Source organism: Nannobrachium achirus, assembly GCF_963921795.1.
Source record: "Nannobrachium achirus genome assembly, chromosome: 7".
NCBI classification, from domain to species: Eukaryota; Metazoa; Chordata; class Actinopteri; order Myctophiformes; family Myctophidae; genus Nannobrachium; species Nannobrachium achirus.
This window is the reverse complement of record NC_137816.1, coordinates 32110079-32137699: the sequence shown is the minus strand read 5'-3', so window position 1 is coordinate 32137699 and position 27621 is coordinate 32110079. Positions and strand designations below refer to the sequence as shown.

Below are 27621 nucleotides of genomic sequence, written 5' to 3'. Positions count from 1 at the left end.
CTCTCCCGGACGCTCCTAGCCCGAGTTACGGCATTTTATGTGAGCTGCAGTGGAGGGGGTCCTCCACTGGGGGCGCCACCACTTTTGCATCCGTTCTGGAGCACCAGGAGTAGGTGGTCCCCAGGAATTCCTCGTGAGCAGCCCCGTTGGGGTGGTCATTTGGTCATTTTTGCACATTTGGTCATTTTTTTACATATGGGGGTCCCCCAGGGACCTGGGGGTCCCTGGGGCTCGGGGGGTCCTTGGAGGTTGTAGTTTGGCAGGCAAGGAGTGTGTGTGCAAAATCTGGCATGGATCGGGTCAACGGTTGCGGAGATATGAGCAGGGAAAAAGTGTGACGTGTGACGTGTGACCACATTTGGTCATTTTTTACATCTGGGGGTCCCGGGGGTCCTTGGAGGTTGTAGGTTGGCAGGCAAGGAGTGTGTGTGCAAAATCTGGCATGGATCGGGTCAACGGTTGCGGAGATATGAGCAGGGAAAAAGTGTGACGTGTGACGTGTGACCACATTTGGTCATTTTTTACATCTGGGGGTCCCGGGGGTCCTTGGAGGTTGTAGGTTGGCAGTCAAGGAGTGTGTGCAAAATTTGGCATGGATGGGGGCAACGGTTGTGGAGATATGAGCAGGGCAAAAGTGTGACGGACTCACTCACTCACTGACTCACCCACGGACAGCCGGTGGAGGTTTTGGTAGTAAATGCAGCCTACAGTCGCAATAAACATTTATAAACATTTATAAACAGTTTGTAGATGGGTAATAAACATGAACAACATGTTTATTGACATTTGTAAATGTTTGTAAACTGTTTTAAACATCATTTACATGTTATTATGGGTATTAGTAAGTAGTAAACTAATCATGAATAAACCATTTATACACATTCGTAAATGATTATTAAATCATTTGTAACAAAAAATGATGCATTATTTATATGCTATTTGTAGATAAGTAACTAATCATTTACAAGCTATCTATTTACCTTGTAAAACATTCCCTAATATATCTATAAATCATTAATAGATGTTATCAAGACCCCTAATGTAAAGTGAAGACTAGGTCGCAAGTTGAAAACCTCCACCGGCTGTCTGTCAGTCCCTCTGTCAGTCTGTCCATCACGTCACGTCACACTTTTGGCCCTACTCTTATCTCCGGCACCGTTGCCCTATCCATTCCAAACGTTGCACACACACTCCTTGGCTGTCTGTTAATGTGGCCTCCTTGTTTGTTCATGGTTAACATATGCTTTGTAAAACATTCCTTGAATATCTACCAGTAAGACTCCCTAATCGGGAGATAAGCGACCGTAGGTGGCTTATCTCCACAAATAGGGCAAAAATGTGTTTTTCAAAATCTTCCTGATCCATGTTGATGACATGAGTGTAGACATGCTGTGTAGTGATATTCGTGATTTTAGGGCAAAAACTGTAGGAGCAGTGTCCAAAAATGTGTTTTAAAAATTGGCCTGAAGGTGGCGCTAGAATAGGGCCATGTGAGAAATGAGGGGTGGGGTCTCCGCGTTGCCTTGGCGGACGAATAGGTACCGGCCCCGGCTCTCCCGGACGCTCCTAGCCCGAGTTACGGCATTTTATGTGCGCTGCAGTGGCAGGGGGTCCTCCACTGGGGGCGCCACCACTTTTGCATCCGTTCTGGAGCACCAGGAGTCGGTGGTCCCCGGGAATTCCCCGTGAGCAGCCCCGTTGGGGTGGTCATTTGGTCATTTTTGCACATTTGGTAATTTTTTACATCTGGGGGTCCCCCAGGGGGCTCCGGGGGTCCTTGGAGGTTGTAGTTTGGCAGGCAAGGAGTGTGTGTGTAAAATCTGGCATGGATCGGGTCAATGGGTGCGGAGATATAAGCAGGGAAAAAGTGTGACGTGTGATGTGTGAGCACATTTGGTCATTTTTTACATCTGGGGTCCCCCAGGGACCTGGGGGTCCCTGGGGCTCCGGGGGTCCTTGGAGGTTGTAGTTTGGCAGTCAAGGAGTGTGTGTGCGCAAAATTTGGCATGGATGGGGGCAACGGTTGTGGAGATATGAGCAGGGCAAAAGTGTGACGGACGGACGGACGGACTGACTGACCCACAGACAGCCGGTGGAGGTTTTGGTAGTAAATGCGACCTACGGTCGCAATAAATCATTAGTAGATGTTATCAAGAGCCCTAATGTAAAGTGAAGACTCACCGCTAAGTGAGCGGTGGTGCATGCGCGTGCGTGCGTGCGTGCGTGTGTACAGGCCCTACCAGTGGTCGCCAGCGGTATTGCAGCAGCTCATGCTACGAACAACTACATAGCCACCCACGGACACTCTCACTCGGAGGAGCGGCTGACCACTGCTCAAAAAGAAAACATGTTTTTAGAACAACACAATACTGCCTCATCAAAGTTGGTATGGTGATATACAATTTCAGATACGTGTCCTTATATTATCATCCCTTTACCCAAATACAGCTCAATTGAATTTACGAAGTGACCATTAAAGGGATATTTCACTTTAAAATAAAATAGAATGTCCTTCTAGCAAGCAACAATGTTTATGTAAATGTAGGCAAGGTAGCTTTATACTCTCTCTCTCTGTGTCTGTGTCTGTGTCTGTGTCTCTGTCTCTCTTGCTCTCCCTCCTGCCTGTGGCTGATCACATTTCCATGGGATTAATAGGTTGTGATAGAGGTGGTAAGGTTATTATGGTCTGGCTGTTGAATGCCAGGGCCCTGGGGGACATGCCTTCAGTATGTGAGTGAGCGAGCAACCCGAACCTGACCTGTCTGTCTGGTGGAGAGAGAGAGAGAGAGAGAGAGAGAGAGAGAGAGAGAGAGAGAGAGAGAGAGAGAGAGAGATGTGGTTAGAAGTAAAGTGGTTGCAGCCTCCCTATACTGTAAATATTGACAAATTAGCCAGTAATTCCACCCGAGATATAAACCGCCTTCTGTCGGGTGGTGGAAATAAGCTTGAGCATGGCCAATACTTTGATATGCCACTGCATCTATGAGGCAAATATTGTCCCCCTCCTCCATTACAATTACTTGACAACTTTACATTAACCAAGTAAATCCTATTTTATACTTTTATACTCTATTGAAAAATCCAGTAGCTGACCTAAAATCTCAATGAGTCATGATGCAAGGGGATGAGCATATGATGTCATTTAATCTGTGTTTTTCGACTGGGCCTAAAAACAAATACACAGGGAAGACAAATCTGCACATTATAACTCCACCCGGTGGCCTATGCTAACTTCATAGACACATACGAAACAGAAAAAGTACAAAACTATGGCATCACCTCTTTAACTTCTGGTACTTTAACTCATTCACAGGCATTGACGGATTTTTTACGGATTATTTGAAAATCTGCTTCTGCTATGAAACAAATCGGATCCGGTTTCCAACAGGAAACAGGATGTAGGCGTGATCGAAAAAACATATCTCCGTTCGCTCCCATGTTAAGCATACTTTGGTGGCAGTACTTTATCAAGTAACATTTTGAATGCGTGGCCTTTTACTTGTATCGGAGTATTCATTCCATTTTATTTCATGTTGTGGTACTGCTACTTTTACTGCCTCCTAAATCAGTAGCTCTCACAATGTCAAGATTCTTCAAAAATGTTCAAAAATAGTATACATGCTCGCATGTACAAACTTGTAGATCTGCTATTTTTGAATAGCCAACGTTAAAATCTAAAATGACATGGATGCTTTCCCGGTTTTAATGTCAAGTAAAAAGTACTTTCCAAGTCCTATACTCCACTACACCACTGGTCCCTGCATGGTTTGAGTGTGTACCCGTCTCTCTTCTGGGCTTTCTCTCGAGTCTCCATAGTATTACTGTCTTTATTATCTCTGACCCAGTTTGACTCGGCATGTCTGTGCCAGGCAAACAACCTTTGCCTTTTTCATTCCTACCTGCTGCCATTTCTCCATTTCCTGCTGAAAGCAGGCAGTAATTTCAACCCCGTTGCGGAATTGGTTTTCCTGAAGACAGAGTGCGGAGGTGTCTGAGAGTCTGAGGACACAGCTTGAGTCAAAGAGGGAGATGAGTGTTGTTTGATGTCTCACAGCACTAATCCCACTCGTCCCCCATTCTCTCTCTCTCTCTGTATCTCCCATGATCTTCTTAGCTCTCGCTGGTGCAACACCCTCCTGTCTACTGTATATTATCGCTGTCGGCGCAAAAGCCTTTTATCTCTACGTTCTAACTTTTGGTGTTTTTCTTTTCATAATTGATACCCTACTGGTCATACTACATACTACAGTGTCACACAAAAGCATCAAACGTAGCAGATATACAAGCCGAGCTTGTAGATCTGCTACTTTCAGCTTAAAAGATTTAATCATGAAATGTAACAGTTTGGGACATATGAGTTTTCCACCCGACAGAGACTATGAGCCCTATTTTGATTGCCTTAAGTACCATGTCTTATAACTTACTTAAAGGACCAGGTCACCTCTGGGACAACCAGATCTTATTTTATTGTTGTGTGGGACACGATCAACACAATCCTGAGTTATTTGTTGTGTTCAATCTGTGTTTTAAGATATTTTAGTATTTCAGCCGATTTCAGCATGCTACAACTGGTCATATGATGCAAAATGCATCATATGACCAGTTGTAGCATGCTGAAATACTAACATATAAAAAAACACAAAAAATAATTCAGGATTGTGTTGATCGTGTCCCACACAAGTTGTCCCAGAGGTGACCTGGTCCTTTAAGACCTGGAGTCGTGGCCAATGCCGTTTAGCTGTTTTGTGTGTCCAAACAGCATTTTCCATTCCTCCAAGGTCTTAAGTTAAGTCATAAGACCTGGTACTTATAAGACAATCAAAATAGGGCCCAATGTGTCTTTTGGGTTTGTCTTTATGTACAGATTTTGCCCTAAAATCACACAAAGCGTTTAGCACCACCATCTGGCCCATTTCTTAAACACATTTTTGGACACTGCTCCTACAGATTTTTCCCTAAAATCATGCAAAGCGGTACGCAGTATGTCTAGAGTCATGTCATCAACATGGATCTGTCCCATTTAGGTTAAGCTGCAGCTCAAAGTTTATTTATGCCTATACTTTACTATATAGGGAGCAGTTGCAATAATCGCAATGAACACTCAAAAATATTCTGCAGTTACATCCTTGAGACTTGCATACAGTACGTAATATACAATACAAATACGTACACATAAATCTAGAGTATATTATACTCATATACACACATTCAAATATACATATTATAATTTTTCATTTTTTACAGACAATTCCATTCACTATCTATATCGCCTTTATTATCTTTAATATGTCTAACACTACCATTTCATATACCCTTCAGTGGTTAATGTGTCTTTGCTTTGCCCTCCTTTCCAGGTTCATCTCCCTGCCCAACGGGGTGCTCCAGATCCTGGGTGTGGCCCAGGAGGACGAGGGGGCGTACCGCTGTGTGGCGTCCAACACTGCCAGGACCAGCCTCAGCCAAGAGGCCAGGCTCACCGTCACCACAGGTACAGGCATTGGCACTGTCTATTTGTGTTTTTTGGGTTAAAGTGGTTGAACTGATTTTGAAGATCATACAGGATTACTGCTCTAAATTTCACTGGGTGGGGGTGGGGTCCCCCCCGGAACCCCTCCAAGAACCCCTGAGGGTCCTCCGGACCTCACTCTGAGAACCACTAAAAACTAGGCTAGGAACTTTTTTTTTCTTTTTTTTTTTTATTTGTTTTTGGACTTTTATGCCTTTATTGGATAGGACAGTTATTACTGACAGGAAATTGGGGGAGAGATGGGGAGTGACATGCGTCAAAGGTCGACCGGATCTCTAATCGAACCGGCGACGCCGTCAGGCATCAAAGCCTATGTGACAATGCCTTATGTGGTATGCGCCTGGACCAGTAGGCCATCTGTAATTTTTTGTTTTTTTATATCGAAAATATTTGGAAACATTTTAATCATCGGGCGAATACATATCAATTTGGTGGTCCTTGACTTTGAGATAACCTCTTCTTCTGAAGGTGGGCTTCCCCTCTCACCATGAGGGAAGTCTTGACCCCACCCCCCCCGTTCATCTCCCCACTACACTACAGTATGTCTTGTCTTGTTTCCACGTGCATGCTCATCATGGCTGGACCCTTGGCTCACCCCCTGTGTTTTACAGTGCTGTCCGCTACTCACCCTCACAGACATGGCAGGCAGCCAGCACGCTCCCTCTTCACACTCAGGCATACCTGCCAACATTAGACCAGGGGCAGGGGCTATACTGTACTTACTGTACTTACTGAAAACTTGTACTCCAGTACATCTCAAATGTATGTATTGTTGCGACCGTAGGTCGCAGTTTACTATGTGAGCGGTCACAGCTTGTCCGTATGTATCTCTGTCTGTCACGCCTGACACTGTGGTTCTATGGGTTTGTCGCTCTGACATCATGCTCTGACGTCACTGTGATGTCAGGGGAACCACTCTTAACAGAATTGGTTTGCCGCTCTGACATCACGCTCTGGCTTCACTGTGATGTCACACTAACAGAATCCCTTTTATGCCCATATATGGAGTTCCCTGATGTCATCAATATTAACCCTTTCCAAGCCACGGGGAGCCACTTAATATTAAAACCGTAATATAACGGACATCTGAGCAAGGATGTCTCAGCCGCGCCGTCTTTTACCGTACTTTGTAATTAAAAACGAAATAAATGATTTTTATCCGAAAATCGGCGATCGTCTAACCTTCCCTAGTCACCGCTCGTCCATCGATAGCGCATGGCTCCTCTGACATGAAGCAGAAGTGACGTCAGGTCCTTTCCCTGTAATAGCTTCCCTGCTCCCGTCCGTTTTCTGTTTAGACATTAGTGCTAGCACAGCTGGAGTGCTGGGGGCTAAGCTAGCGAAACTGTTCATATCTACTGTAGAGTCACACTTGGATTATTTGAGCCGACATTTACGTGAACGGATCGCGCACACGAAACGCATGGGGATAAGATGCGTCGGCCGAAACCGCCACTCTAAGCCAATGCAGAGGGAGGACTTTGGCTGGTGACTGTGGTGAGAATACAACGGGGATCACGTGATGTTTATGGGGATGAAGACCACGTGATATAGCGCTGATGGTCTTGTAAAATGAATGCAGTTCAGATCATAATATAATAATAGAAATTTCACGGCTAATCTACCAACAAGCCATTCTATTTCGGCTGGCGAAGTGTTAAGCCCATATCTAACAGGACTTCATATGGGAATGCCCATATATGGAGGCCACATCGGCCACATACAGGGACAGGGATCTCCATGTATGGTCATAAAAGGGTATGATGTCAGATGTCATATACATCATAGGACTTTCACATAACGAATAACTGAGTAAGCATGTTTGGACTCTCACAACATCTCTCCATATACAGTACATGGTTCTCCATATACAGTATGGGTACCAGGGGTCTCCATATATGGATAACTAGTCCGATATACATCACTGGCCAGATGGCCAAGAATTGGCCCTTTAGGGGCGAGGTCGCATGTCGCCCTGAGGCGTCTTACTAGTACTTTTTACTCTACTAGAATTATTTTAAAAAGTGTTTACTAGTTACTTCGCACATTTAGATTATTCCTACAAAACCTACGATAACTGAGTAACCACTTAGGGTTACGGTCGGTCACACAACGTTTTTTCTACTTTTTTTTTCTACCTATCAGGGTGGATTTTGCCAATGCTTTTCAATGGGAATGGAGTGGTTTCTTGCGATTCATGGATATCCTCAATACGCTCTGTTCCCATTGAAAAGCATTGGTCGCTCTCAGAGGTAGAATGAAACTTCGGTGTGACCTTACCCTTAAGCCCTATTTTATGCTTTGGCTATTAGAATATAGCAGATCTACAACCTGATCAACCAAGTTGCGATGTGACAGAAATATTAAAAAAAAACAATTGTGTAATGTGTCATGTACTTACTAAAGTAAGCACTCATTATTATTAGAAAAATCAAACCTCGGTTCGAAGTGGAGCGGTGAATCTGAGCAGCTATACCCTGTGTGTGTGTGTGTGTGTGTGTGTGTGTGTGTGTGTGTGTGTGTGTGTGTGTGTGTGTGTGTGTGTGTGTGTGTGTGTGTGTGTGTGTGTGTGTGTGTGAATGGTGAGTGTGCCTGGCCTGCACAAAACAGCGCCCCTCCTTTAACTAGTGTGTTGTGTGTGGCCACTCAAGGTATTGCCAGGCTACGGACACGGCCACCCAGCCAGCCAGCCACCCACCCACCCACATACCCACGGACATACCTGTCTATTGGGAGCGCTTTCACCGCTCCAAAAAGTACATACTGATGCCAATGCTTTTTATACTTGAAGTCAAGTAAAAACGTTGAATACAGGACTTTTAATCGTAACAGAGTATTTCTACATTGTGGTATTGCTACTTTTACTGTGAAAAACAAACAAACATTATTGTGAGTAGTTCTTCCACCATGGTGTGCAGTGGAGTGAACCCAGTGGCCTACATAATGATCATCCTATCCCGAGGCCAGGCCCTGAAGCTATCATTTTTTGGAAGCTCATAATTAATTCCCAGCAGCAGACGTTTCTAATTAATAACTCCAGTTGAGGTATTATTATGCTATCTGGCTCCAGGCCAAGACCACAGCAGCATTTTGTCTCTGTCGGGTCCGTCCAAAAGTGTTAGCTATAAATAAGTAAAATATAAAAAATAGTGAAAGTAGCAGATGGACAAGCTCAACGGCTTGCCGATCTGATACTGTTGATGCTTTTGTGTGACGCAGTAGTATGATCAAGTAGGGCGTTAATTTACGAAAAAACACAAAAAGTTAGAATATGGAGATAAGGGGTTTCCGCCCCGACAGGGATGATTTACTTGGGCAGGGAGCTACTGTACTGTACTGTACGTGGTACTGGAGGCTACAACCATACAGTAGGCGCTGGCTGTAAATTCTCTTTGACAACAGTCACGTGTGCGGCTGCCTTGTTTATAGCTCTGTCAAAAGCTTCTGACGTGCCGTTTTTCATAGTCTTTAGTTAAAAAGGTTGCCTCGTATTGATTTTAAACACAGAGAACTAAATTGGCTGGCATAGGCCTAAGGTTTACTGTTTATTGTATGAGGAGGAAAGGCTGAGGTAACTCTGACCCCACAAGGTCTAGCTGATTCCTAATGCATTACATTCGTCGCTGTGGGGCAGAAACCATAGATTAACTCAGGGGTCTTCAACGTTTTCAGGCCAAGAACTCCTTAGTTGAGAGAGAGATGAGCCAGGGACCCTCCCACAACCCATAGATACCATATAGTTCCATTGTTTGACGGCACAATCATCAGTGTATTTTGGATTCACCGGTCAATTTGTGTTACTTTTCAGATATTTAACCACTTGAACTGTCAATACTTAATAAACTTGACCTTTCACTCTGTACTTAGTCTGCTCTTTTCCCCCTCTACACCAAACTCTTTGACGAAAACAGCCGATCTACAAGCTCACAACGCCTCACAGTGCAAGGCGTTGTGAGCTTGTAGATCTGCTATTTCTGACTAAAGTTCTCTGAATATGGACGCTAGGGTTCAAGTGGTTAATATAAAATATATTTATATATATATATATCACTCAAAGATTTGGAGGACCCCCTGTAGTAACTCTGAGGATCCCCTAGGGGTCCCGGCCCCCCTGTTGAAGACCTCTGGTTTGAACCATAGTCTAACGTGTTGCGTTATTTTGTTGTTGTAAATTAACGCCCTACTTGATCACTCTGCAGCGTAACAGCTCATCCGCACTGCCCGCGATGCGAGCGACGCGACACAACGCCAACGATGAAATCAAATTAAAATACATTTGTTTCAATGCGAGCGTCCTGACCTACCGCGAACGACAACGCGTCATGCCGCGACGTCGTCCACCCCTCCTTTTTTCGCTCGCAGAGTTTCTATTTGAGCAAAGTTTCTCTGCAATGTCCATAGAGGTAAATGGGCATGTCCCGCCCCCTAAACACTTTGTATTATTATTTCTTTATTTGATTGGTTCAGGCTACGTCGCAACGCAATAGACAACGCTCCATATGAGGGCAGTAAGTATGAGCTGTGATGCAGAACAGAAGTATCAAAATTAGCAGATTTACAAGCTTGAGCTTGTGGATACTTTGAATTTTAATCCTGGAAAGTAACAGTTTTGGACAGTTTTCCACCCGATATTGCCTTGCCTTGCCTTGCCTTGCCTTGCCTTGCCTTGCCTTGCCTTCCGTTGCTTCTGTCTCATGAGGGCCATAATTACTACACACTGGCAGTGTCACTAATGCATCTGCATGCATTAAAGTACACAAACCTCTTGGCCCAGCTTGCTACTGGGCAGGAGTTTGCAGGCCTCCTGGCCTCATTAAAGATGTGGTGAAATGGCTTTTTTGCTAGCTGGCCAGCTAACTTAGCTAAATGAAAACGGCCTATCAACCAATCACAGATGCAACCAGTAGCAACTGACCGCCGTCCTCTTGGGCTATGGGAACAATAGACACGCTGTGCACACCAACACAGCTATGGCCTGAAAAGGTTGAGAACCACTGCCTTACACAACATTGCTCATAGCTCAGCAACGCTAGCATGATCTTTTATAAGGATCGTGCACGTTCCATGCACCATCGTGCATGATGGACACGCACGTGCCCACGTTAAAAGGTCAGAAAATCGTGGCAGTCAACGTGAAAATCATTTTTTTTTTTTTACCCCGGGGGTGAATAATCAAATTTGGGGGTCCTTGAAATGCAAGTTTGATAACCACTGCCCTAGGCTACTGTCAAGTCATATTGTTGTTACCAGGGCAGGAATTTCATGAAGTTCATGAAGGCCTTGGCTGCTGTTGTCCCTCAGTTTGGCCTTGTGCGCCTCCAAGAAATGGCATGCCCTGAGGCCACAGTGGCCTTAATGCCCCAGATGACTGTACCACTTTCTTCTCTGTCTTTGTCAATTTGTAGACAGTAGACACCGGTGTCTCTTTCTTGTCATGTAGACACCAGTTTCTTTTGTTGAGATTCTTCAGATTATTTCGTTGGGAATCAACAATCCCCATCTTTAAACCAATCCAGTGATTTTGATTGGTGCAGGGCTGAGCAAAGATCAGATTGTAAATACCATCATTTATCTATTTCACTGCAGATTAGGTTACCATCCCAAAATCCTTAAATTCAACAAATTCTTTCAATGGACTAAAATCTTGTCTTATTTGATGGCCTTCCTGCCCTGGCAACATCAAAGGCCAAGTGGCCTTGCCCCTAAAAAGACGAAATTCCAGGCCTGATTGTTACTTAAGGAAATAAATGTCGATGACTAGAATGGGTATAGCTACAGTAGATACGTCTAATTGTGTCCATTCATATTTATTTAGAATTTAGAATAAATCAAATGTTTCTCTTCCTTACGTACATCACTGTGTGTGTGGTCCAAGCCACTGACATGGATCCACATTAATGCCTCCGTTATTCTAATTGGTAAATTGCGTTTGATGAGATTTTGAATGGGAGGTCATAGTAAATCAGTGTGGCTAAGTGAGGCCAGCTGCGCTCCTAAACTTTTAGCGCACAGTAAAGATTTATTGCACTCCTTAGTAGATACGCCTCGTGGTGCATAATTTGCTCCACACAGCCATGTCTATGACAATACAGAAACACATAGCAGGGTGTGTAGTCTTAGAATTTGTGTATATTCAGTGGTGTAAAGAGAACTTATATTCTTTACTTAAGTAAAAGTATCAATACGGCAATGTAGATGTACTCTGTTACAAGTAAAAGTCCGGTATTCAACATTTACTTGACAAAAGAATTGGTATCAAAATGTACTAAAAGTACCAAAAGTAAAAGTACTCATTGTGCAGAATGTCCCATTTCAAGTTATATATAAACAATAAATAATCATAATAATAAATAATATATAAAAATATATAAACATATTTTGAAAATAGCCGATCTACAAGCTATTTTCAAATGGCCAAAATGTATATATGGCTGAAGTGGTTAATGTATGTTTTGTAATAATAATCAAAGTCTACACTAACTAGTAACTAAAGTTTTGAAATAAATGTATCAAGTTCAAGTTCATTTATTGTTTGTCCCCGAAGGGCGATTTGTTTGCAGCAATATATAAAAGCATACATCTGTCACAAAGGACACATAAAAACACATAGGACACATAGAACAATAAAAACAGGGTAGCAGTTCATGATCTCAGCCAGAAGTAAAGAAAAGAAAAAAGAAAAAGCAACAATCATAGGCCATATATTGAAATTTGCATCATGTCATACTTTAGAAACTTAATTAAGTCTCCCAAAGCAACAGATTACCTCCTCCTCATATCAGCACTTAAAGCCTGTATAGAAGCAGGCACAAAGGAGAACTTCTGCCTGTTTGTTGTGGCCACTGCACCCTCCAGGCGAAGGCCAGAAGGAAGCAGCTTGTACTCACAGCTGAGAGGATGAGAGCTGTCCATACCAATGGACTTGGCTTCCTTAAGCATCTGTCTTTGGAAGACGTGATCCAGGCTACTGAAGTTTACTCCATCTATCTTTGAAGCCGTTCTCACAATTCTTCCAAGGTGTTTTTTGTCTTTTATGTTCAGGTTTCCATACCAACAAATGATGGAGAAGGAGATTATTGACTCAATAAAAGCACTGTAAAAGAGTCTCATTAAAGATTTGTCAACGCGAAATGTGGCAAGCCTCCTTAAACAATAGAGGCGTTGCTGACCTTTCTTGCACAACATTTCACAGTTCACGTCAAATTTAAGCTTACTATCAAACGTAGTGCCCAAATATTTGATTTGATTTGTTAACCAGGTCAACTTGCCGACCGTGGACATACTGTTCTGGGGAACTGGGGAGGATTTCCTAAAGTCAACACACATCTCTTTTGTTTTTGAGACGTTCAATTTAAAAAATGCATCCTCACACCAGGAAAGAAAGTCGTCAAGTACTTGGCCATGACCATCCTCCTCATCATCAAGCAGGCTGACAACGATAGAATCGTCAGCATACTTGATAATGAATCTGTTGGCATGGTGACTAAAACAGTCATTTGTGTATAAGATGTACAGGAAGGAGGACAAAACACAACCCTGAGGCGAGCCATTAGAAGATGTTAATAGGCTGGACAAAATACCATTGACTTTTACCTGTTGTGATCTATTGGTAAGAAAGTCAAAAATCTAAACAAAATAGGCGTTCCAGTTTTTCAGCCAAGACATGAGGCTGGATCGTATTGAAAGCTGATGAAAAATCAACAAAAAGCTGCCTGGCGTGCTTCTTACTACCTTCAAAATGTTTAAGAAGAAGGTTAAGTAAGGTGGATGAAGCATCTTGCACACCTCTCCTGGCTCTATAGGCAAATTGAAAAGGGTCTAACAGAGACTCGGTCTTTACCAGGAGCTCTGTTTTAACCAAATATTCCAATTGTTTCATTACCAGGGAGGTTAGTGCAACAGGTCTGAAATCATTTAATACCATATGGTTCTTTATTTTGGCCACATGCACCACTATGGACTGTTTCCAAAGAGATGGCACTTTCTGCAGGGAAAGAGACCAGTTAACTCACTTACTGCCAAATAAAATTTCAGCTGTGCACTAAAACTGCCAGGATTTCTGACGATTTCACTGATCTTGGAGGGACAATTGCGCAATGATGCTGATGGACAGAAATAACAAAACATAGTGCGATTGAAAGGCCTACTCGCGCTCTTTCCAGCGCCCCAAACCATATGTTTCAAACATGTTCTCTGATCTCGTAATGTGGAAAGATATAGGGCATGTCATGGCCAAAAGACTGGCTTTTGAGAAGACATTTTGAGATAAAGCATGTTTTAGTTTTGAAAATGGAATAAATGATGAATAAATAAAGATTTCTATTATAAACTATACCTTCCTGGAAAGGCCTACTCGTGCACTTTCCAGCACTTCAAACCACAAGTTTCAAAAATGTTCGCTTATCTCGTAAGGTCTAAAGGTATATGGCATGGCATGGGCAAAAACAGACTTCTGAAAAGAGATTTTTTTTGGGGGGAAAGAAAAAAATGATGAAATAGCTATGAATACTATGTGAACTATACCTTGTTGGAAAGATAAATTCACCCTCTTTCCAGCGCTCCAATCCAGAGGTTTCTAACATGTTCGGTTGTTTAGAAAATGCCTTTTCATTGGCCAAAACACCTCTAGGAACAAACTGAAATGAAATGCTTTAGTAAAGTAGGCTCTCTTTTCTGCCTTTTATTTTTGGCTTCAACAATGCAGAATATATTTACAGCATTTGTTTTCAAACAAATGGGAAAAAATAAAATTATAAAGTAAAAAATAAAGTGATTCAAGTGCATTCAGTTCAGTCTCTCAATAGTGCTTTTTGAAATGACAAAAACTCTCATCCTCTCAGTAGTGATTCTAGAAAATGACAAGAATAAAGGAACATTTCACCACCTCTGTAGTGGTTTTCAAGTACAGTATTTGTTTTCAAACAAAGGGAAGAATAATAAAAGAATAAATGTAAAAAATAAAGTGATTCAAGTGCATTCAAATTACAATGGGCACATTGAATAAAGGAACATTTCACCCCCTCTGTAGTGGTTTTCAAGTATTTTTTCAACAAAATGACAAAAATGTCACCCCCATCGGTCCTGTGTGAAACCTGAAACAGCTCACATGGCAATAAAGGCACATTTCACCACCCCTGTAGTGGTTTTCGAGTAATGGCAATGGCAAAAGGACCATTTCACGTCCTTTCAGTAGTGGTTCAAGTAGATGACAAAAGGAACATCCTGCCCTTTCAGTAGTGATTCAAGTAGATGACAAAAGGAACGTCCTGCCCTTTCAGTAGTGGTTCAAGTAGATGACAAAAGGGTCATCTAGGGTTTCAAATGAAATAAAATAAAAATGTCACTTGTGTTTTTTTTGTTTTTTTTTGTGTTTTTCTCTTTTTTTTTTAGTTTTTTTAGTTTTTCAAACGAAATAAAATAAAAATACAAATAAAATAAAAATGTCACGCTTCAGTGAAGACTTCAGTGAAGAGAAATGTTGTTCTCAGTGTGGTACCTGCGGAAGCAGACCCCCCTGCACAGTGTGACCTGACACGCAGCACACCAGTAGACAGAAGACCTTCTCCTCTTCACCCCCTCGTCGTTCTTCCCCTCCTTGCACATCCAGCAGGACCTGGCTGCGTGCTCCCTCGCCCCCCCCCCTGCAATGGGGGGGTGGTGGACAGGGACATGGTGGATGACTGGGGGTGCCTCCAAGGCAATGCGTGCAGGGATGGCTCTGCGTACCGGGCGAGTCCAGCCTTTTATGGCCCGGTCCATGAACTGCAACAAGGACTTGCACACTCCCGCTGGATTTCTGGCCCTGTAGATGATGAATGCGTTCAGCATGCCGATCTGGAGCAGGTACAGGGTGAACTTCTTGTGCCACCTGTAGGTCTTGCGGGTTATCTGGTAGTAGCTCAGCGACTGGTCCATTCTGATAGATAGATAGATAGATAGATAGATAGATACATTTATTATCTCAAGGGAGAAATTCAGTTGTCCAGTTGTAGCATAGAAGTATACAGTATTTACAAAGTTACAGAGAAGTAAGAAAAAAAAAGAGCAGTACAGTACCTGTCTACACCATTCATGTGTTTGTTGTAGTCCAGGACACAGACCGGCTTGGCTTTTGGCACCCTTTTCTTCTCCTTCCTGGACCACACCTGGACCTCCCCCATCACGTCCTGGTGGAATGTAGTCACCATTCTGACGACATTGGTGTCTTTCCAGGCCAATGTTGCAACCTTTGTATTGTGGCGAGAGATGCGGTCCTCCCCACCGCGCAGGTCCAGGTTGGTGGCCTCGTTGATCACTTGGGGTGCTCCTCTGCCCCTCCGGAGCGTGCCACACGCGTGTGTTCTCTTCTCCACCACCAGCTGCTCACAGAGCTTTGTACTGTAATTTATAGAAATATAAATAATTACCATACATATACAGTGTGTGCGTGCATGCGTGTGCGTGTGTCTATAAATAATTACCATAACATACTGTACATATACAGTGTGTGCGTGCGTGCATGCGTGTGCGTCTATAAATAATTACCATAACATACTGTACATATACAGTGTGTGCGTGTAATGCTGTGCATGCATGCGTGTGCGTGTGCGTGTGCGTGCGTGCCTCTGATAGAAGTTATCCATGAACAATTTGTAGCCTTGACCTTGAAGGTCACCCAGCAGGCCCAAGACTGTGTCAGCCAAGGAGCTGTGGTCCCCACAGTAAGCCCTCAGGTTGTGACAGTACCCAGTCTTCGACTCCGCCAGGATGTAGGACTTGATGCCGTACCGGATTGGCTTCTGCGGATTGTAGACCTTGAAGCTCAGTCTCCCACGCCACATAAGGGTCCCCTCGTCAATGGAGATCTGCTCATCTGGTTGGTACAGCTCCTGGAACTTTGCGATCAAGTAATCTGAGACCGGTCGGACCTTGTACATCTTGTCGGTCTTGTCCGCAGTTTGGTTGTCAGCGCAGTGCAGGAATCTCAGGATGATCTGGAACCTGTTCCGGGACATGCACTTGCCGAAGTAAGGCGTCTCGTACACCTCGTCTGTGCTCCAGTTCATGTCAATCTCCGGCTTGTGGACGATGCCGGACAGGAAAACGAGCCCAAAGAACGTCTTCAGCTCCTCCAGATCCACCGGATACCAGTTTCTGACTCGGGCCTCCTTGGTGTTCTTGACAGTGGGGATGGTCTGGAGAGCATACCGGTTAGTCTCCTCGACGATCATCTCCAGCAGCTCATCAGTGAGGACCAACTCCAGGAAGTCCAGTGGGTCCTCCGACTGGAGTTCAGCAGCAGCGTTCATTGGTCCTGGCACGGCAGTGAAAGGGATGTTCTCTGGCTGCCATGGCTCATCTGGGTCATCGAGGTCAAACCACGGAGAAGGAACGGCCTTTTCCTTCTGTGGGCGACCTGTAAATTATAGAAATATAAATACAAGTAATAATTATTACCATAACATACATATATAGTGTGTGCGTGCGTGCATGCGTGCATGTGCCCATAAATAATTACCATAACATACTGTACATATACAGTGTGTGCGAGTGTGTGCATGCGTGTGCGTGTGTCTATAAATAATTGCCATAACATACACACATATACATATACAGTGTGTGCGTGCATGCATGCATGCGTGTGCGTGCGTGCGTGATGAGAAACTGTCCTTACCTCGCTTTCCACGACCAACACGTCCAGAAGAGCTTGGTAGTTCCACTGGCTGAGAACCCTCTGGCTGAGAACCCTCTGGCTGAGAACCCCCTGGCTGAGAAGCTGAAAACGCAATATAAAAAATAGACTAGTTATAGTTATGGTAAAGGTAAACATAAGCACAGAATCAATTCATTATTCACATTTCCATCATGTTTCTAGGCCATGCATTTTGACACTTAGAATGAATGAAAGAAGACTCACAGTTTATATAGTTATAGTTTTGGTAGTAAATATGTGCACATACATTATTTGCATTTTGACACTTAGAATGAATGAAGTCTTTTACAGTTGCCATGTTGATGTTTTGATTTTTAGATTGATATAAAAGCATTGAACACAAATGTAGAAAATCTGTAACAAAAATAGCTGTACCTTGACTAAAGCCATGCAGTGAAGGAGCGCTGTCAGAAGCAGATAGATCTGGGAATAGGCCAGCTTCCTCACTGCACTCGGTGTCTAGAAAGATCACAGTGAAAGAACACGCATTAGTAAAAAATCTGCAACATGCGTGCACACACATGCGTGCCCACACAGCGGCGCTCTCCTCTCTCACTCTTGAGGTAAAAGAAAAATGCTGCTATTCCAAAAGCTTTGTACCCGTCCCATACAAATGACACAATGCGACATAGCTCTGTTTGCCCCGTGCTGTACACGCTCCTGATTTGCCAAGGTCATGATTTACACAATATGAAAATTTTATTTTATTTATTCTAGAACAACGTGCGCGCGCGCACCCTGAGCTATGCAACAAATGAGCGCGCCAGTCACATACAGAGGGAAATAGACTATAGACATATGATCGTTGCCTTGCTTGAAACACTAACACAACAGGTCGCCACGCACTGTGTACACGCGCGCGCATACACCCATCCTCCACTGCCAGCGTGTTTGCGCGTGGCGTTTCCCACAGCTCGTTTGCAAAACACAGCGAGAGACAGTGAGAGAGACGAATACAAATAAAATGCAGTTGGCAACCGTGATTGCCCCGTGCTGTACACGCTCCTGATTTGCCAAGACAATATAAACATTTTATTTTATTCTAGAACAACGTGCGCGCGCGCACCCTGAGCTATGCAACAAAGGAACGCAGAAAGGCCTGGAGTTTTTTGGCAACGTGTTCTGCGCTCATTGCGCGCCAGTCACATACAGAGGGAAATAGACTATAGACATTTATGATCGTTGCCTTGCTTGAAACACTAACACAACAGGTCGCCACACGCACTGTGCATGTACACACACACGCGCGCGCGCATATAGGTTCAATAGCAGCTCTCAGCGTGTCGCCCTGAAACGGCCATCTTCGTCCCCCCGACTTTCGGCAGCAACCGCTCACTGTCGCAAAGATACATAATACACCCATCCTCCACTGCCAGCGTGTTTGCGCATGGCGTTTCCCACAGCTCGTTTGCAAAACACAGTGAGAGAGACAAATAAAAATAAAATGCAATTGGCAACCGTGATTGCGCATCACATACAGAGAGAATAAACTATGGAAATATATGATTGTTGCCATACTTAGAACACTAACTAACAAAACAAAAAAGTCGCCAACGCACAGATCACATGCATACAGAGAGAATAAACTATGGAAATATATGATCGTTGCCATACTTAGAACTATAACTAACAAAACAAAAAAGTCGCCATGCACTGTGTGTACACGTACGCACTCACTCACACACACACCCCCATCCCCCACTGTGTTTGCGTTTCCCAACGCATATCTCACACACACACACACACACACACACACACAGAGAGAGAAATAGATACAAATATAAGGCTTCTTACCACTGTTAGCACCATCTCTTTCTCGCATAGGGAGCCATTCTTGTTCCAACTCGGCGTGGTCTTCTGACTGAGAGTCCCAGGAGCTTTCAGCCAGATCCCGGTGCACAGTAACCCGCAGGCTGCGTCTAAGCCTTGGTGAACAGAGCAGCGGCGTGTCTGGAGCGACAGCGGCCTCATCTTGTGAATCATCGCCGTCAGTTTCCATGTCGTTCTCCTCCTCGGATTCGCCATCTGCTTCAGCGCGCTCAGCAAACGACTCATCCACGATCCCTTGGACATGGACCTCAGCGGGGAGGGAGTGCTCGTCCACGCTGGAGCTGCGACCAGCCTTGGGGCGCTTTGCTGCTGGAGCAGCGTGGAGGGGGTGTTCTTCCTCGCTCGAAGAGGCCTCAGCTGCGGGCTGCACGGCTGGAGCCGCCGGGACATGGACCTCAGCGGGGATGGGGTACTCGGAGCTGCGACCAGCCTTGGGGCGCTTCGCTGCTGGAGCAGCGTGGAGGGGGTGTTCTTCCTCGCTCGAAGAGGCCTCAGCTGCGGGCTGCACGGCTGGAGCCGCCGGGACAGGAGGCACAACCCGGGGTTCGCGACGAACCCACGCATCGAGGGATCGCTGCCGTGGACCGGGCTGTTCCTGGCTGCTCTCGGGGATCTCAACCCGGGGGGGAAGGGGGCGGCTAGCAGCTGGACGGCGGCTGCGGCTGCGGCCGCGTGGAGTTTTCTCATTCTTTTTTGGCATGCTGGCGATGCTTTGCGCAAAGACCCCTACCACTACTACACAGTAAATATACTCCTCCTATACTTCTACTCTCTCTGCTGCTGATTGTAAAACTACTCCTTATTACTCCTATACCACTACTTCTACTCCTGTACTCCTACTGTGTGCTGCTATATAAAACTACTCCTTATTACTCCTATACCACTACTTCTACTCCTGTACTCCTACTGTGTGCTGCTATATAAAACTACTCCTTATTACTCCTACTCTGATACTGAAAATACCACTACTTCTACTCCTATACTCCTACTGTGTGCTGCTATATAAAACTACTCCTTATTACTCCTACTCTGATACTGAAAATCACAATCCAACTCTCCCTCTCTCCTCTATACTCTCTATACTCCGACTGCTATAAAATTACTCCTGATTACTCCTACTGTATTATCCTGAAACTCACAATCCAACTCTCCCTCTCCTCTCTAACTCACTCCTCAAACTCTCTCTCACTATATCTCTCACTACTCTCTCATACACTATCAAACACACTATCAAACTCACCTCTCTCTCCCACCAACTAGCAATCCAACTCAACTCTAAATCTCACTCAACTCTCAACTCTCTCAACTGTCGCTCACTGTGTCTCTCTCTCTGTCTCTTTGCAAATGCAATCTCCAACTCGCTCAAATGGCCAGCTTCCCACAGCCCTTTTATACTCTGGTGATTGTTTTGCCATGTGACTTGGCTTTTCTTTGATCTGTGACGGCCCGCATGTGTTTGAACAGGTGATTTGGGTCTTTGTTTTGATTATCTTGACCCAGAACTGTGTCACGACGTTGCTGAAGGCTTTGATCTATTGTATACAGGCGTTTGGTCAAAATGTCGATTTAAGTCGCTTGGCAGGGAGCGCCCTAGTTAGGAAGTCGTTCTGAAAGTCGTCTGGCACTAAGTGAGTTAAAGATATAGTAAAAAATGGGGCCTAGCTGGTCAGCACAGGTTTTTAACAGGCGACCACTGAGTTTATCGGGACCAGGGCTTTGTCTGGGGAAATTGAACGTAGCCTCTGTGTGACTTAAGTCACACAGAAGCTAAGTTCAATTGACTACGCTCATCTATCAATAGATGATCTCACATGCTTTAGCTTCATTTGCCTTCGGGTGTATATACACAAGAGTCACAAAAATCTGCGGGAATTCCCGGGGCAGATAAGGAGGACGCAATGAAACAGAGAGAAGTTCAATGTCAGCTGTACAGAGTTTCTCCCGGACGATGACAGATTTGCACCACTGTTCATTAATATACAAGCATACCCCGCCGGCTTTTGACTTGCCTGTTACGAAGGCGTCTCTATCTAGCCGGATAGGCGCCCCGAATCCGTCCATCTCTAGGACCCTGTCGAAGTCCTTCTCGGAAAACCAGGTCTCCGTAAAGGCTAGGATGCAGGCATTTCTGTAGTCATGGCTGCGGCGGGTTATAGTGAATGTAGCTCGTCAGTTTTGTTTCTCAGGGACTGTGCGTTGGAGAGGATTATAGTCGGAAGCGGGATGCGTGAGAGCGGTGGAGTTTTCAGCCTCAGACGAGCGCCGCCTCTTCTCCCTCGTTTCCTAATCCCTTGTAGTTGTCCTCTAGGGATGTCGCGAGATCTGGTCGCAAGTTCATCAAAGTTTGGTCTGATAATGAGCCAAACAAATCCTGAGAAGCTGTCCAGCCCGTCCAAGTATCTTTTTAATTTAAAGGAGAAACCTACAGTAGGCCTACCTTCCTGATCATTCTACACTACAGTGTCACACAAAAGCATCACAAGTAGCGGATCCCAAAAATAAAATAAACCTGTGAAATACATAGCATACAATAGCATGGTTCACTAAGTTCTCAATTCCTTGAATTGGTGTAGGGGAAAAAAAGAAAGACATTTAAGTGGTTAAAAATTCAACAGAAACCCAATGGCATTTCATCAGCACACAAAGGTTCAGGGCCACCTGCTTTCCTACTATAATTGCATTTTAGTCTGTGGTGAACAGGGCTCTTCTGAAAAGCTAAGATACAGTATGTCTTCAATGTGTCAAATCAAATACAGAAAAAAAATGCACACACAATCATTGAATGTTCGTCCACATACCATTCCCTCTTTAGTCCACAATAGTAGCTTACTCAAAATATCGTTCCTCGTAACACCCTACTTGATCAATCATACTAAAGCATCTAAAGTAGCAGATCTACTTTGAGCTTGCATACCTGCTGCTTTTGCTATTTTTGAATTTGAATCCTGAAAAGTGACAGTTTTGGACATACTATGAGGTTTCCACCAGAACGTGAGGATTTGTAAACAAACTGCAGGGAGTGATGTGCATGCAGGTCTGATCAGTGCTTCATTTGTAAATGTTAGGTGCCGAAGCTCATGGACCTGACTAAAACATGTATGTTTTATGTTTTTTTTTTTTTTTTTAAACAAACAAACATTTATTTAACCATATAATGGCCTCAGAACGCTACGCCAAATAACAGCATAAAGACTACTATGAATTCCTCAGGAAATAATGCATTTGATAATGAAGAATGTAGCAATAGAAGAACGCTAGAATTATTTATGAACATTTCTGGCCAATCCCCCAACCCAAAAGGGAAAAAAAACAGAAGAGTGGGGCGTGTAGCACTCCCTCGCCCTCTCTCCTCAATTGTGCGTGCCTTCACTTTCGCAGACAGTGACACACATTCACAGACCGACAGGTAGACACAGACCCGACCAACGACTTTCATTTTGTGCACGTGGTGCACATGTGAAGCCATGGCATGTTCACGAGCAATGCGGTTCAACAACCGTGTTAAATACTCTTCACTCTCACTTTTTTCAGGTCACTAAGTCACGGAACACAGCATGCATGCACTGCCCATCTCAGTTAACAACACAGACAGACTCCTCAGCCATCGGTGTATGACTGTGTGAGTGAATGGGTGAATGTAATGCACAATCTCTGTAAAGCGCTTTGGATAAAGGTGCTATATAAATACAATGCACCATTTACAGACTACTAGAGTAGTAGAGTAGTTATCAGTGATGTAAGTACAGCGTTAAGTACAATTATTTGTTATTTTTATTTTCTGGTGTATTTTTAACTACATCACGGAGGCAAATATTTAACTTTTACTCCAGTACAATTATTTGAAAAATGTAGTTATTAGTTACATTTTTATTATTATTACAAAACATACATTTGAAAATAGCCGATCTACAAGCTCACATTGTGTTGGGATGCGACGCACTGGAGTGACCAATACACTTTTAATGGCCGTGGTCTCTTACAAAAGAACACACATGCTCATGCGCGTACGCACACATCCTTTGTTCTTTCTTACTCATCATTTGCCATTGTACTTTGAAAGCATTGTTCATGAAACTTTCATGCCAAAGAAAAGCCATTTTTGATTAAAATGTAATAGATAGAAATAGAGCAAAGGTGTGAGAAAGAGAGAGAGAGAGAGAGAGAGGCCCAGACAAACAACAAACAGAGAGAGAGAGAGAGAGAGAGAGAGAGAGAGAGAGAGAGAGAGAGAGAGAGAGAGAGAGGCCTCAGGGTAGTGTGAGTGTGTTGCCTGGACACAAAGCCAGACGGGGCCAAAATGCCTTTACAAGCACAGAAACACAGATGAAGGATTGTTTGTGTATCCCCTGGCTGCACTGGTGCACAGCCATGCAGACAACCAGTGCATACTATAAGATTCACCTATCTAATTGCAGTCCTTTCCCGCAATAATTATGTTCCAGTTTTTCACTTCTCAATTCCAGCAGCGAATTCATTCACACTCAACACTCAAAATTACTCAGTATCATTAAACACTATAGTAAGGACACTCGTTTAAGGAATGCGACAAAAAAAAAAAAAAAATATGATGTTACTCAAGTCTCCATTGGGTGTGTAATACATTTTGGGAGTGAACTACTCCTTTAATAGAAGGAGAAACATGCAAAGGTCTATTTCAAATAGACCTTTGCATGTTTGTAAAAATAAAAAAATAAAGTAGGGCCATATGTGATTGAGTGGACTTATAAAGAGACCTACTGCCAAGAGCAAAAGAAAGCACCCAAGCCCTTGCTGTCAGATCCAATGGCATCAATTAACTTCTCTCCGTTGCTCTACGAATAAATTGCAAATGGAATCGCTAAAAAACAGCCGATCGACAAGCTCACAGTGCGTGGCAACGCGACACGCTGTGAGCTTGTCGATCGTCTGTTTTCGCCCATTTAAGGGAAAACTGGGGCTCCAAATGGTTGAACAGATGTCAGATCCAATGCCATCAACTCACTTGTCTCAGTTCACAGTTCTATAGTGCTCTATGAATAGAATGCCTTCAGTCCCCCGTTCCACGCTAACTGACAGAATGATGCTGAAGGGGGCATCAGGTTCATGCTCACAACACTGGCAGAATCTGTTCACCTCAAAGTCCCTCTCCCTCCCTCACTCAATTCTTCCCTCCCTCCTTCCCTGTCTTGCTCTCTCTCTCTCTCTCTCTCTCTCTCTCTCTCTCTCTCTCTCCCACCCCCCTCCTCTCTCCCTCCCTCTCCCTCCCTCCCTCTCTTTCTCCACGCCTTCATCCTTTACATTATCGCCTCCCCTTTCCCACATGCTTCAATAATTTCTTCTCCATTCCTCTCGCATACGTATCTCTCTCTCTTTCTCTCTCTCTCTCTCTCTCTCTCTCTCTCTCTCTCTCTCTCTCTCTCTCTTTCTTTATCTATCTATTATTATATTAAAAGATTTTAGGGCCAGGGAGTCACAGCCATAATTGAAGGTCTGTGAGAAAATGTTTTAAAATGAACTTGTAAATTTAGCTTGTAAATCAACAACGTTGCTGGGGACCCCCCGGGAACCCCTTCAAGGACCCTCCGGGGGTCCCCGGACCCCACTTTGAGAACCACTGCTTTACATGTCCGTTCTCGCCAGTCCCTCCCTCACCCGTTACAGTGCGTTACACCCACGTACTCAAACACCGCCAGACGGATGGACGGACGGACGGACGGACGGACGGACAGACAGACACGCCTCGTGGCGTATAGTCCTCGTCTCGGCGCAGGCAGACTGACCCACTTAAAGGCTCATGCATAACTGAGCGAGTGCCGTATGTAATCTCAATGATTAATTTATAATGTGTTTACAGAATCCCGGGGCTGCATACCGTGGATCATTAGCATAATGTGTGCTGCTGCTGCTGAGCCAGCCGCGGCCGCGGCCGTGTGTGTGTATATGTGTGTGTGTGTGTGTGTGTGTGTGTGTGTGTGTGTGTGTGTGTGTGTGTGTGTGTGTGTGTGTGTGTGTGCTGTGCCACGGTGGTAGCTCAGCTTCGACACCTTTAGATACGCCAGGGTGGGACTGAGGCACACATGCTGCTTGAAAATGAGTGCCTCCTCTTCTCACCCCTGTGATGGAAATACGACATATTGGCACCAGAATATACTTGGAGTGGAGTAGAAGTAGAAGCTAGCAACAAAGAATAATTGAAACACTCGCTACAGTACTACAGTAAATGTAAACCCGTTACTTTCAACCACTTGCTGCCAAGGAGTGTCGCACATGGTGCTAGAAAATGACTCTTGCCTGGTTGTGTCACAGTGGAGTGTAAGGGTAGCACGTTCATGGTCGCAGTGGTGGAAAAAGTACTCAAATGTTTTAGTCAAGTAAAAGTATCAATACTGCAATATAGAAATACTCTGCTAAGTAAAAGTCTGGAATTAGTGAGAAATCAAAATGTACTTAAGTGAAAGTACAAAATAATTGGCATTGGTCTCCGGTTCGCTCCCTCCGTTCTCAATGCAGCTTGTGTATCGGCTATTTTCAAATAGCCTAGGTATCTGCAAAGTAGTCTAACTAGTAACTAAAGTTTTCAAATAAATGTAAATGTACAATATTTGCATCAGAGATGTAGTGGAGTTGAAGTATAAGTATTGGAAATTGGAAATACTGAAGTAAAGTACCAATACCTCAAAACTGTGCTTAAAGGGATATTCCACTTTCAGAAAAGCATTTGATCATTTTATGGTCTACTCAGGCTTTTGTGAACATCCTGGACCGATTTTAATTTGCTCGATTCAATATTTAGATATTTGATATTCATTTTATCTCCTTAATTAGCCCACTTGTACTTGCACAATGGACACACCTCCATCCAGGGCCCATTCCTATAGAAACCCATTGTAACTTCAAACTCTGTCCAGGGTGTTCACAAAAGCCATGAGTAGACAATAAAATGACCAAAGGTTTTTTGAAAGTGGAATATCCCTTTAAGTACAGTACTCAAGTAAATCTACTTAGTTACTTTACACCACTGCCTGGTCGTGTCAGCCCACAGTGGAGTGGGAGGCTAGCATGATTCACTCCTCTGAAGGAGAAGAAATTAGTTATTGTTGCAGGGCCGGTTGTTCAATGTGTCAGCTGTCTGTTAGCACTGCGCCGGGCACTGTGGGGCATGAGTCTAGCCGCCATGCCTCTGCTGTGTCTAGAAAATACCTTGATGTTGTGTTGGCAACACCATATATATATATATATATATATATATATATATATATATATATTATAGAAAAAGTTGAAAACCTTCCATAAGAAGGGACTGCATCACTCCAGGGAACTGCGATGGACAACTGCTTAATTAATGATTTTTATTAGCACGACGCGTTTCGCTCGTCAAGCTTCATCAGGTGCTATATACATACAGAGCTGTGAATGTGTCATACATTTATAGAGTCATTCATTGAATAGGTCCGCCCCTCCCAGGCGTGTCATAAATCATTCAATTAATTAGATATAGGGGAGGGTGGACTAATTGTAGTATACACATCACATTAGAACAAACCAATGAAAAATAAAACACGTTTGAAGTGAAACAATACATCTTTTTCCATAAATGGCAGATGTCTTAATAATAAAAAATATTTATAAATGTCTCAACAACCAACCAACAGTGGTACCAGAAAACCCTTATTTACAAATTACAATGTTTTAAAACAAATAACAAATAACAAGGTGCATGGGCACAGATGGAGTAGGTCTAGGCCACATGTAAGCATAGAGGAACAGGTAACACCAAGGTTAAATGAAGAAGCAAAGCACGTTTATATCAATTATATGGAGAATATCTAAATGTATAAATTGGGCAATGAGGTAACAACGTTGTAATAACCTTTAAAATTATAGAAATGGACTGAGTTCTAAACTCTCATTTAAACCATTAGGTTTATGCATGCTGACTACGACTTGCACCTCATATGGGCCTTTTGTTTGGATGTGCAGGAGTCTCTCCTCTTTGTTCTATTGTCCTGTGTATCACAGCAAGATACCCGTCTCCTCGTTGCACTCCTATACCTGCCCACTATGCCTACTCAAGAAGAAACCCTACAGGCTACACAGCAGGCACAATGCTTGTCGATCACTGACAATGAAGCCCACAAGATATTGTCACAGCTCTCTCTGTTTGATGATGATCACCGACGAATGGATCATACTGATGTGAGTGATTTAAAGACTGCCCTTGAATATTCATACAACAGAGAAAGTCGGCTGAAATGGCACTCTGTCACTCTATCTGAATATTGGAAAGCCAAACAGATACCTCGAGGGCTTCGAATTCACAAGCAGCCTGCGTTTGGCAGAGAAGACCCTGCTTTTATGCAAAGATGGGAACAAGTATTAAATAAATGCTCGATGGACCTCATACTGCTTACTATTGAACAAACGGCTAAAGAAGAAGAGAAAGCCAAATCAGAGTGTCAAGAAATCAAAAACAAATTATGTGACAAAATCAGCTCTGACGAATTCACTAGCTTTGAGCGCAAATTGAGAGATGATCTCATGACGTTTGAGAATGAACTAAAAGCGCTCAAGAGAAGCAAGTTTGAACAACACG

The 27621-nt window shown here is 43.8% G+C and overlaps 1 protein-coding gene across 1 annotated transcript in view; it reads left to right on the top strand.

The window, feature by feature from the left end:
* The window catches only part of igdcc4 (immunoglobulin superfamily, DCC subclass, member 4), a 158359-nt gene that overhangs the window by 81071 nt on the left and 49667 nt on the right, over window positions 1-27621 (top strand). Inside the window, 1 exon segment of the mRNA XM_080730184.1 lies at window positions 5355-5488. Coding sequence (XP_080586310.1) covers window positions 5355-5488 — 134 coding nt within the window.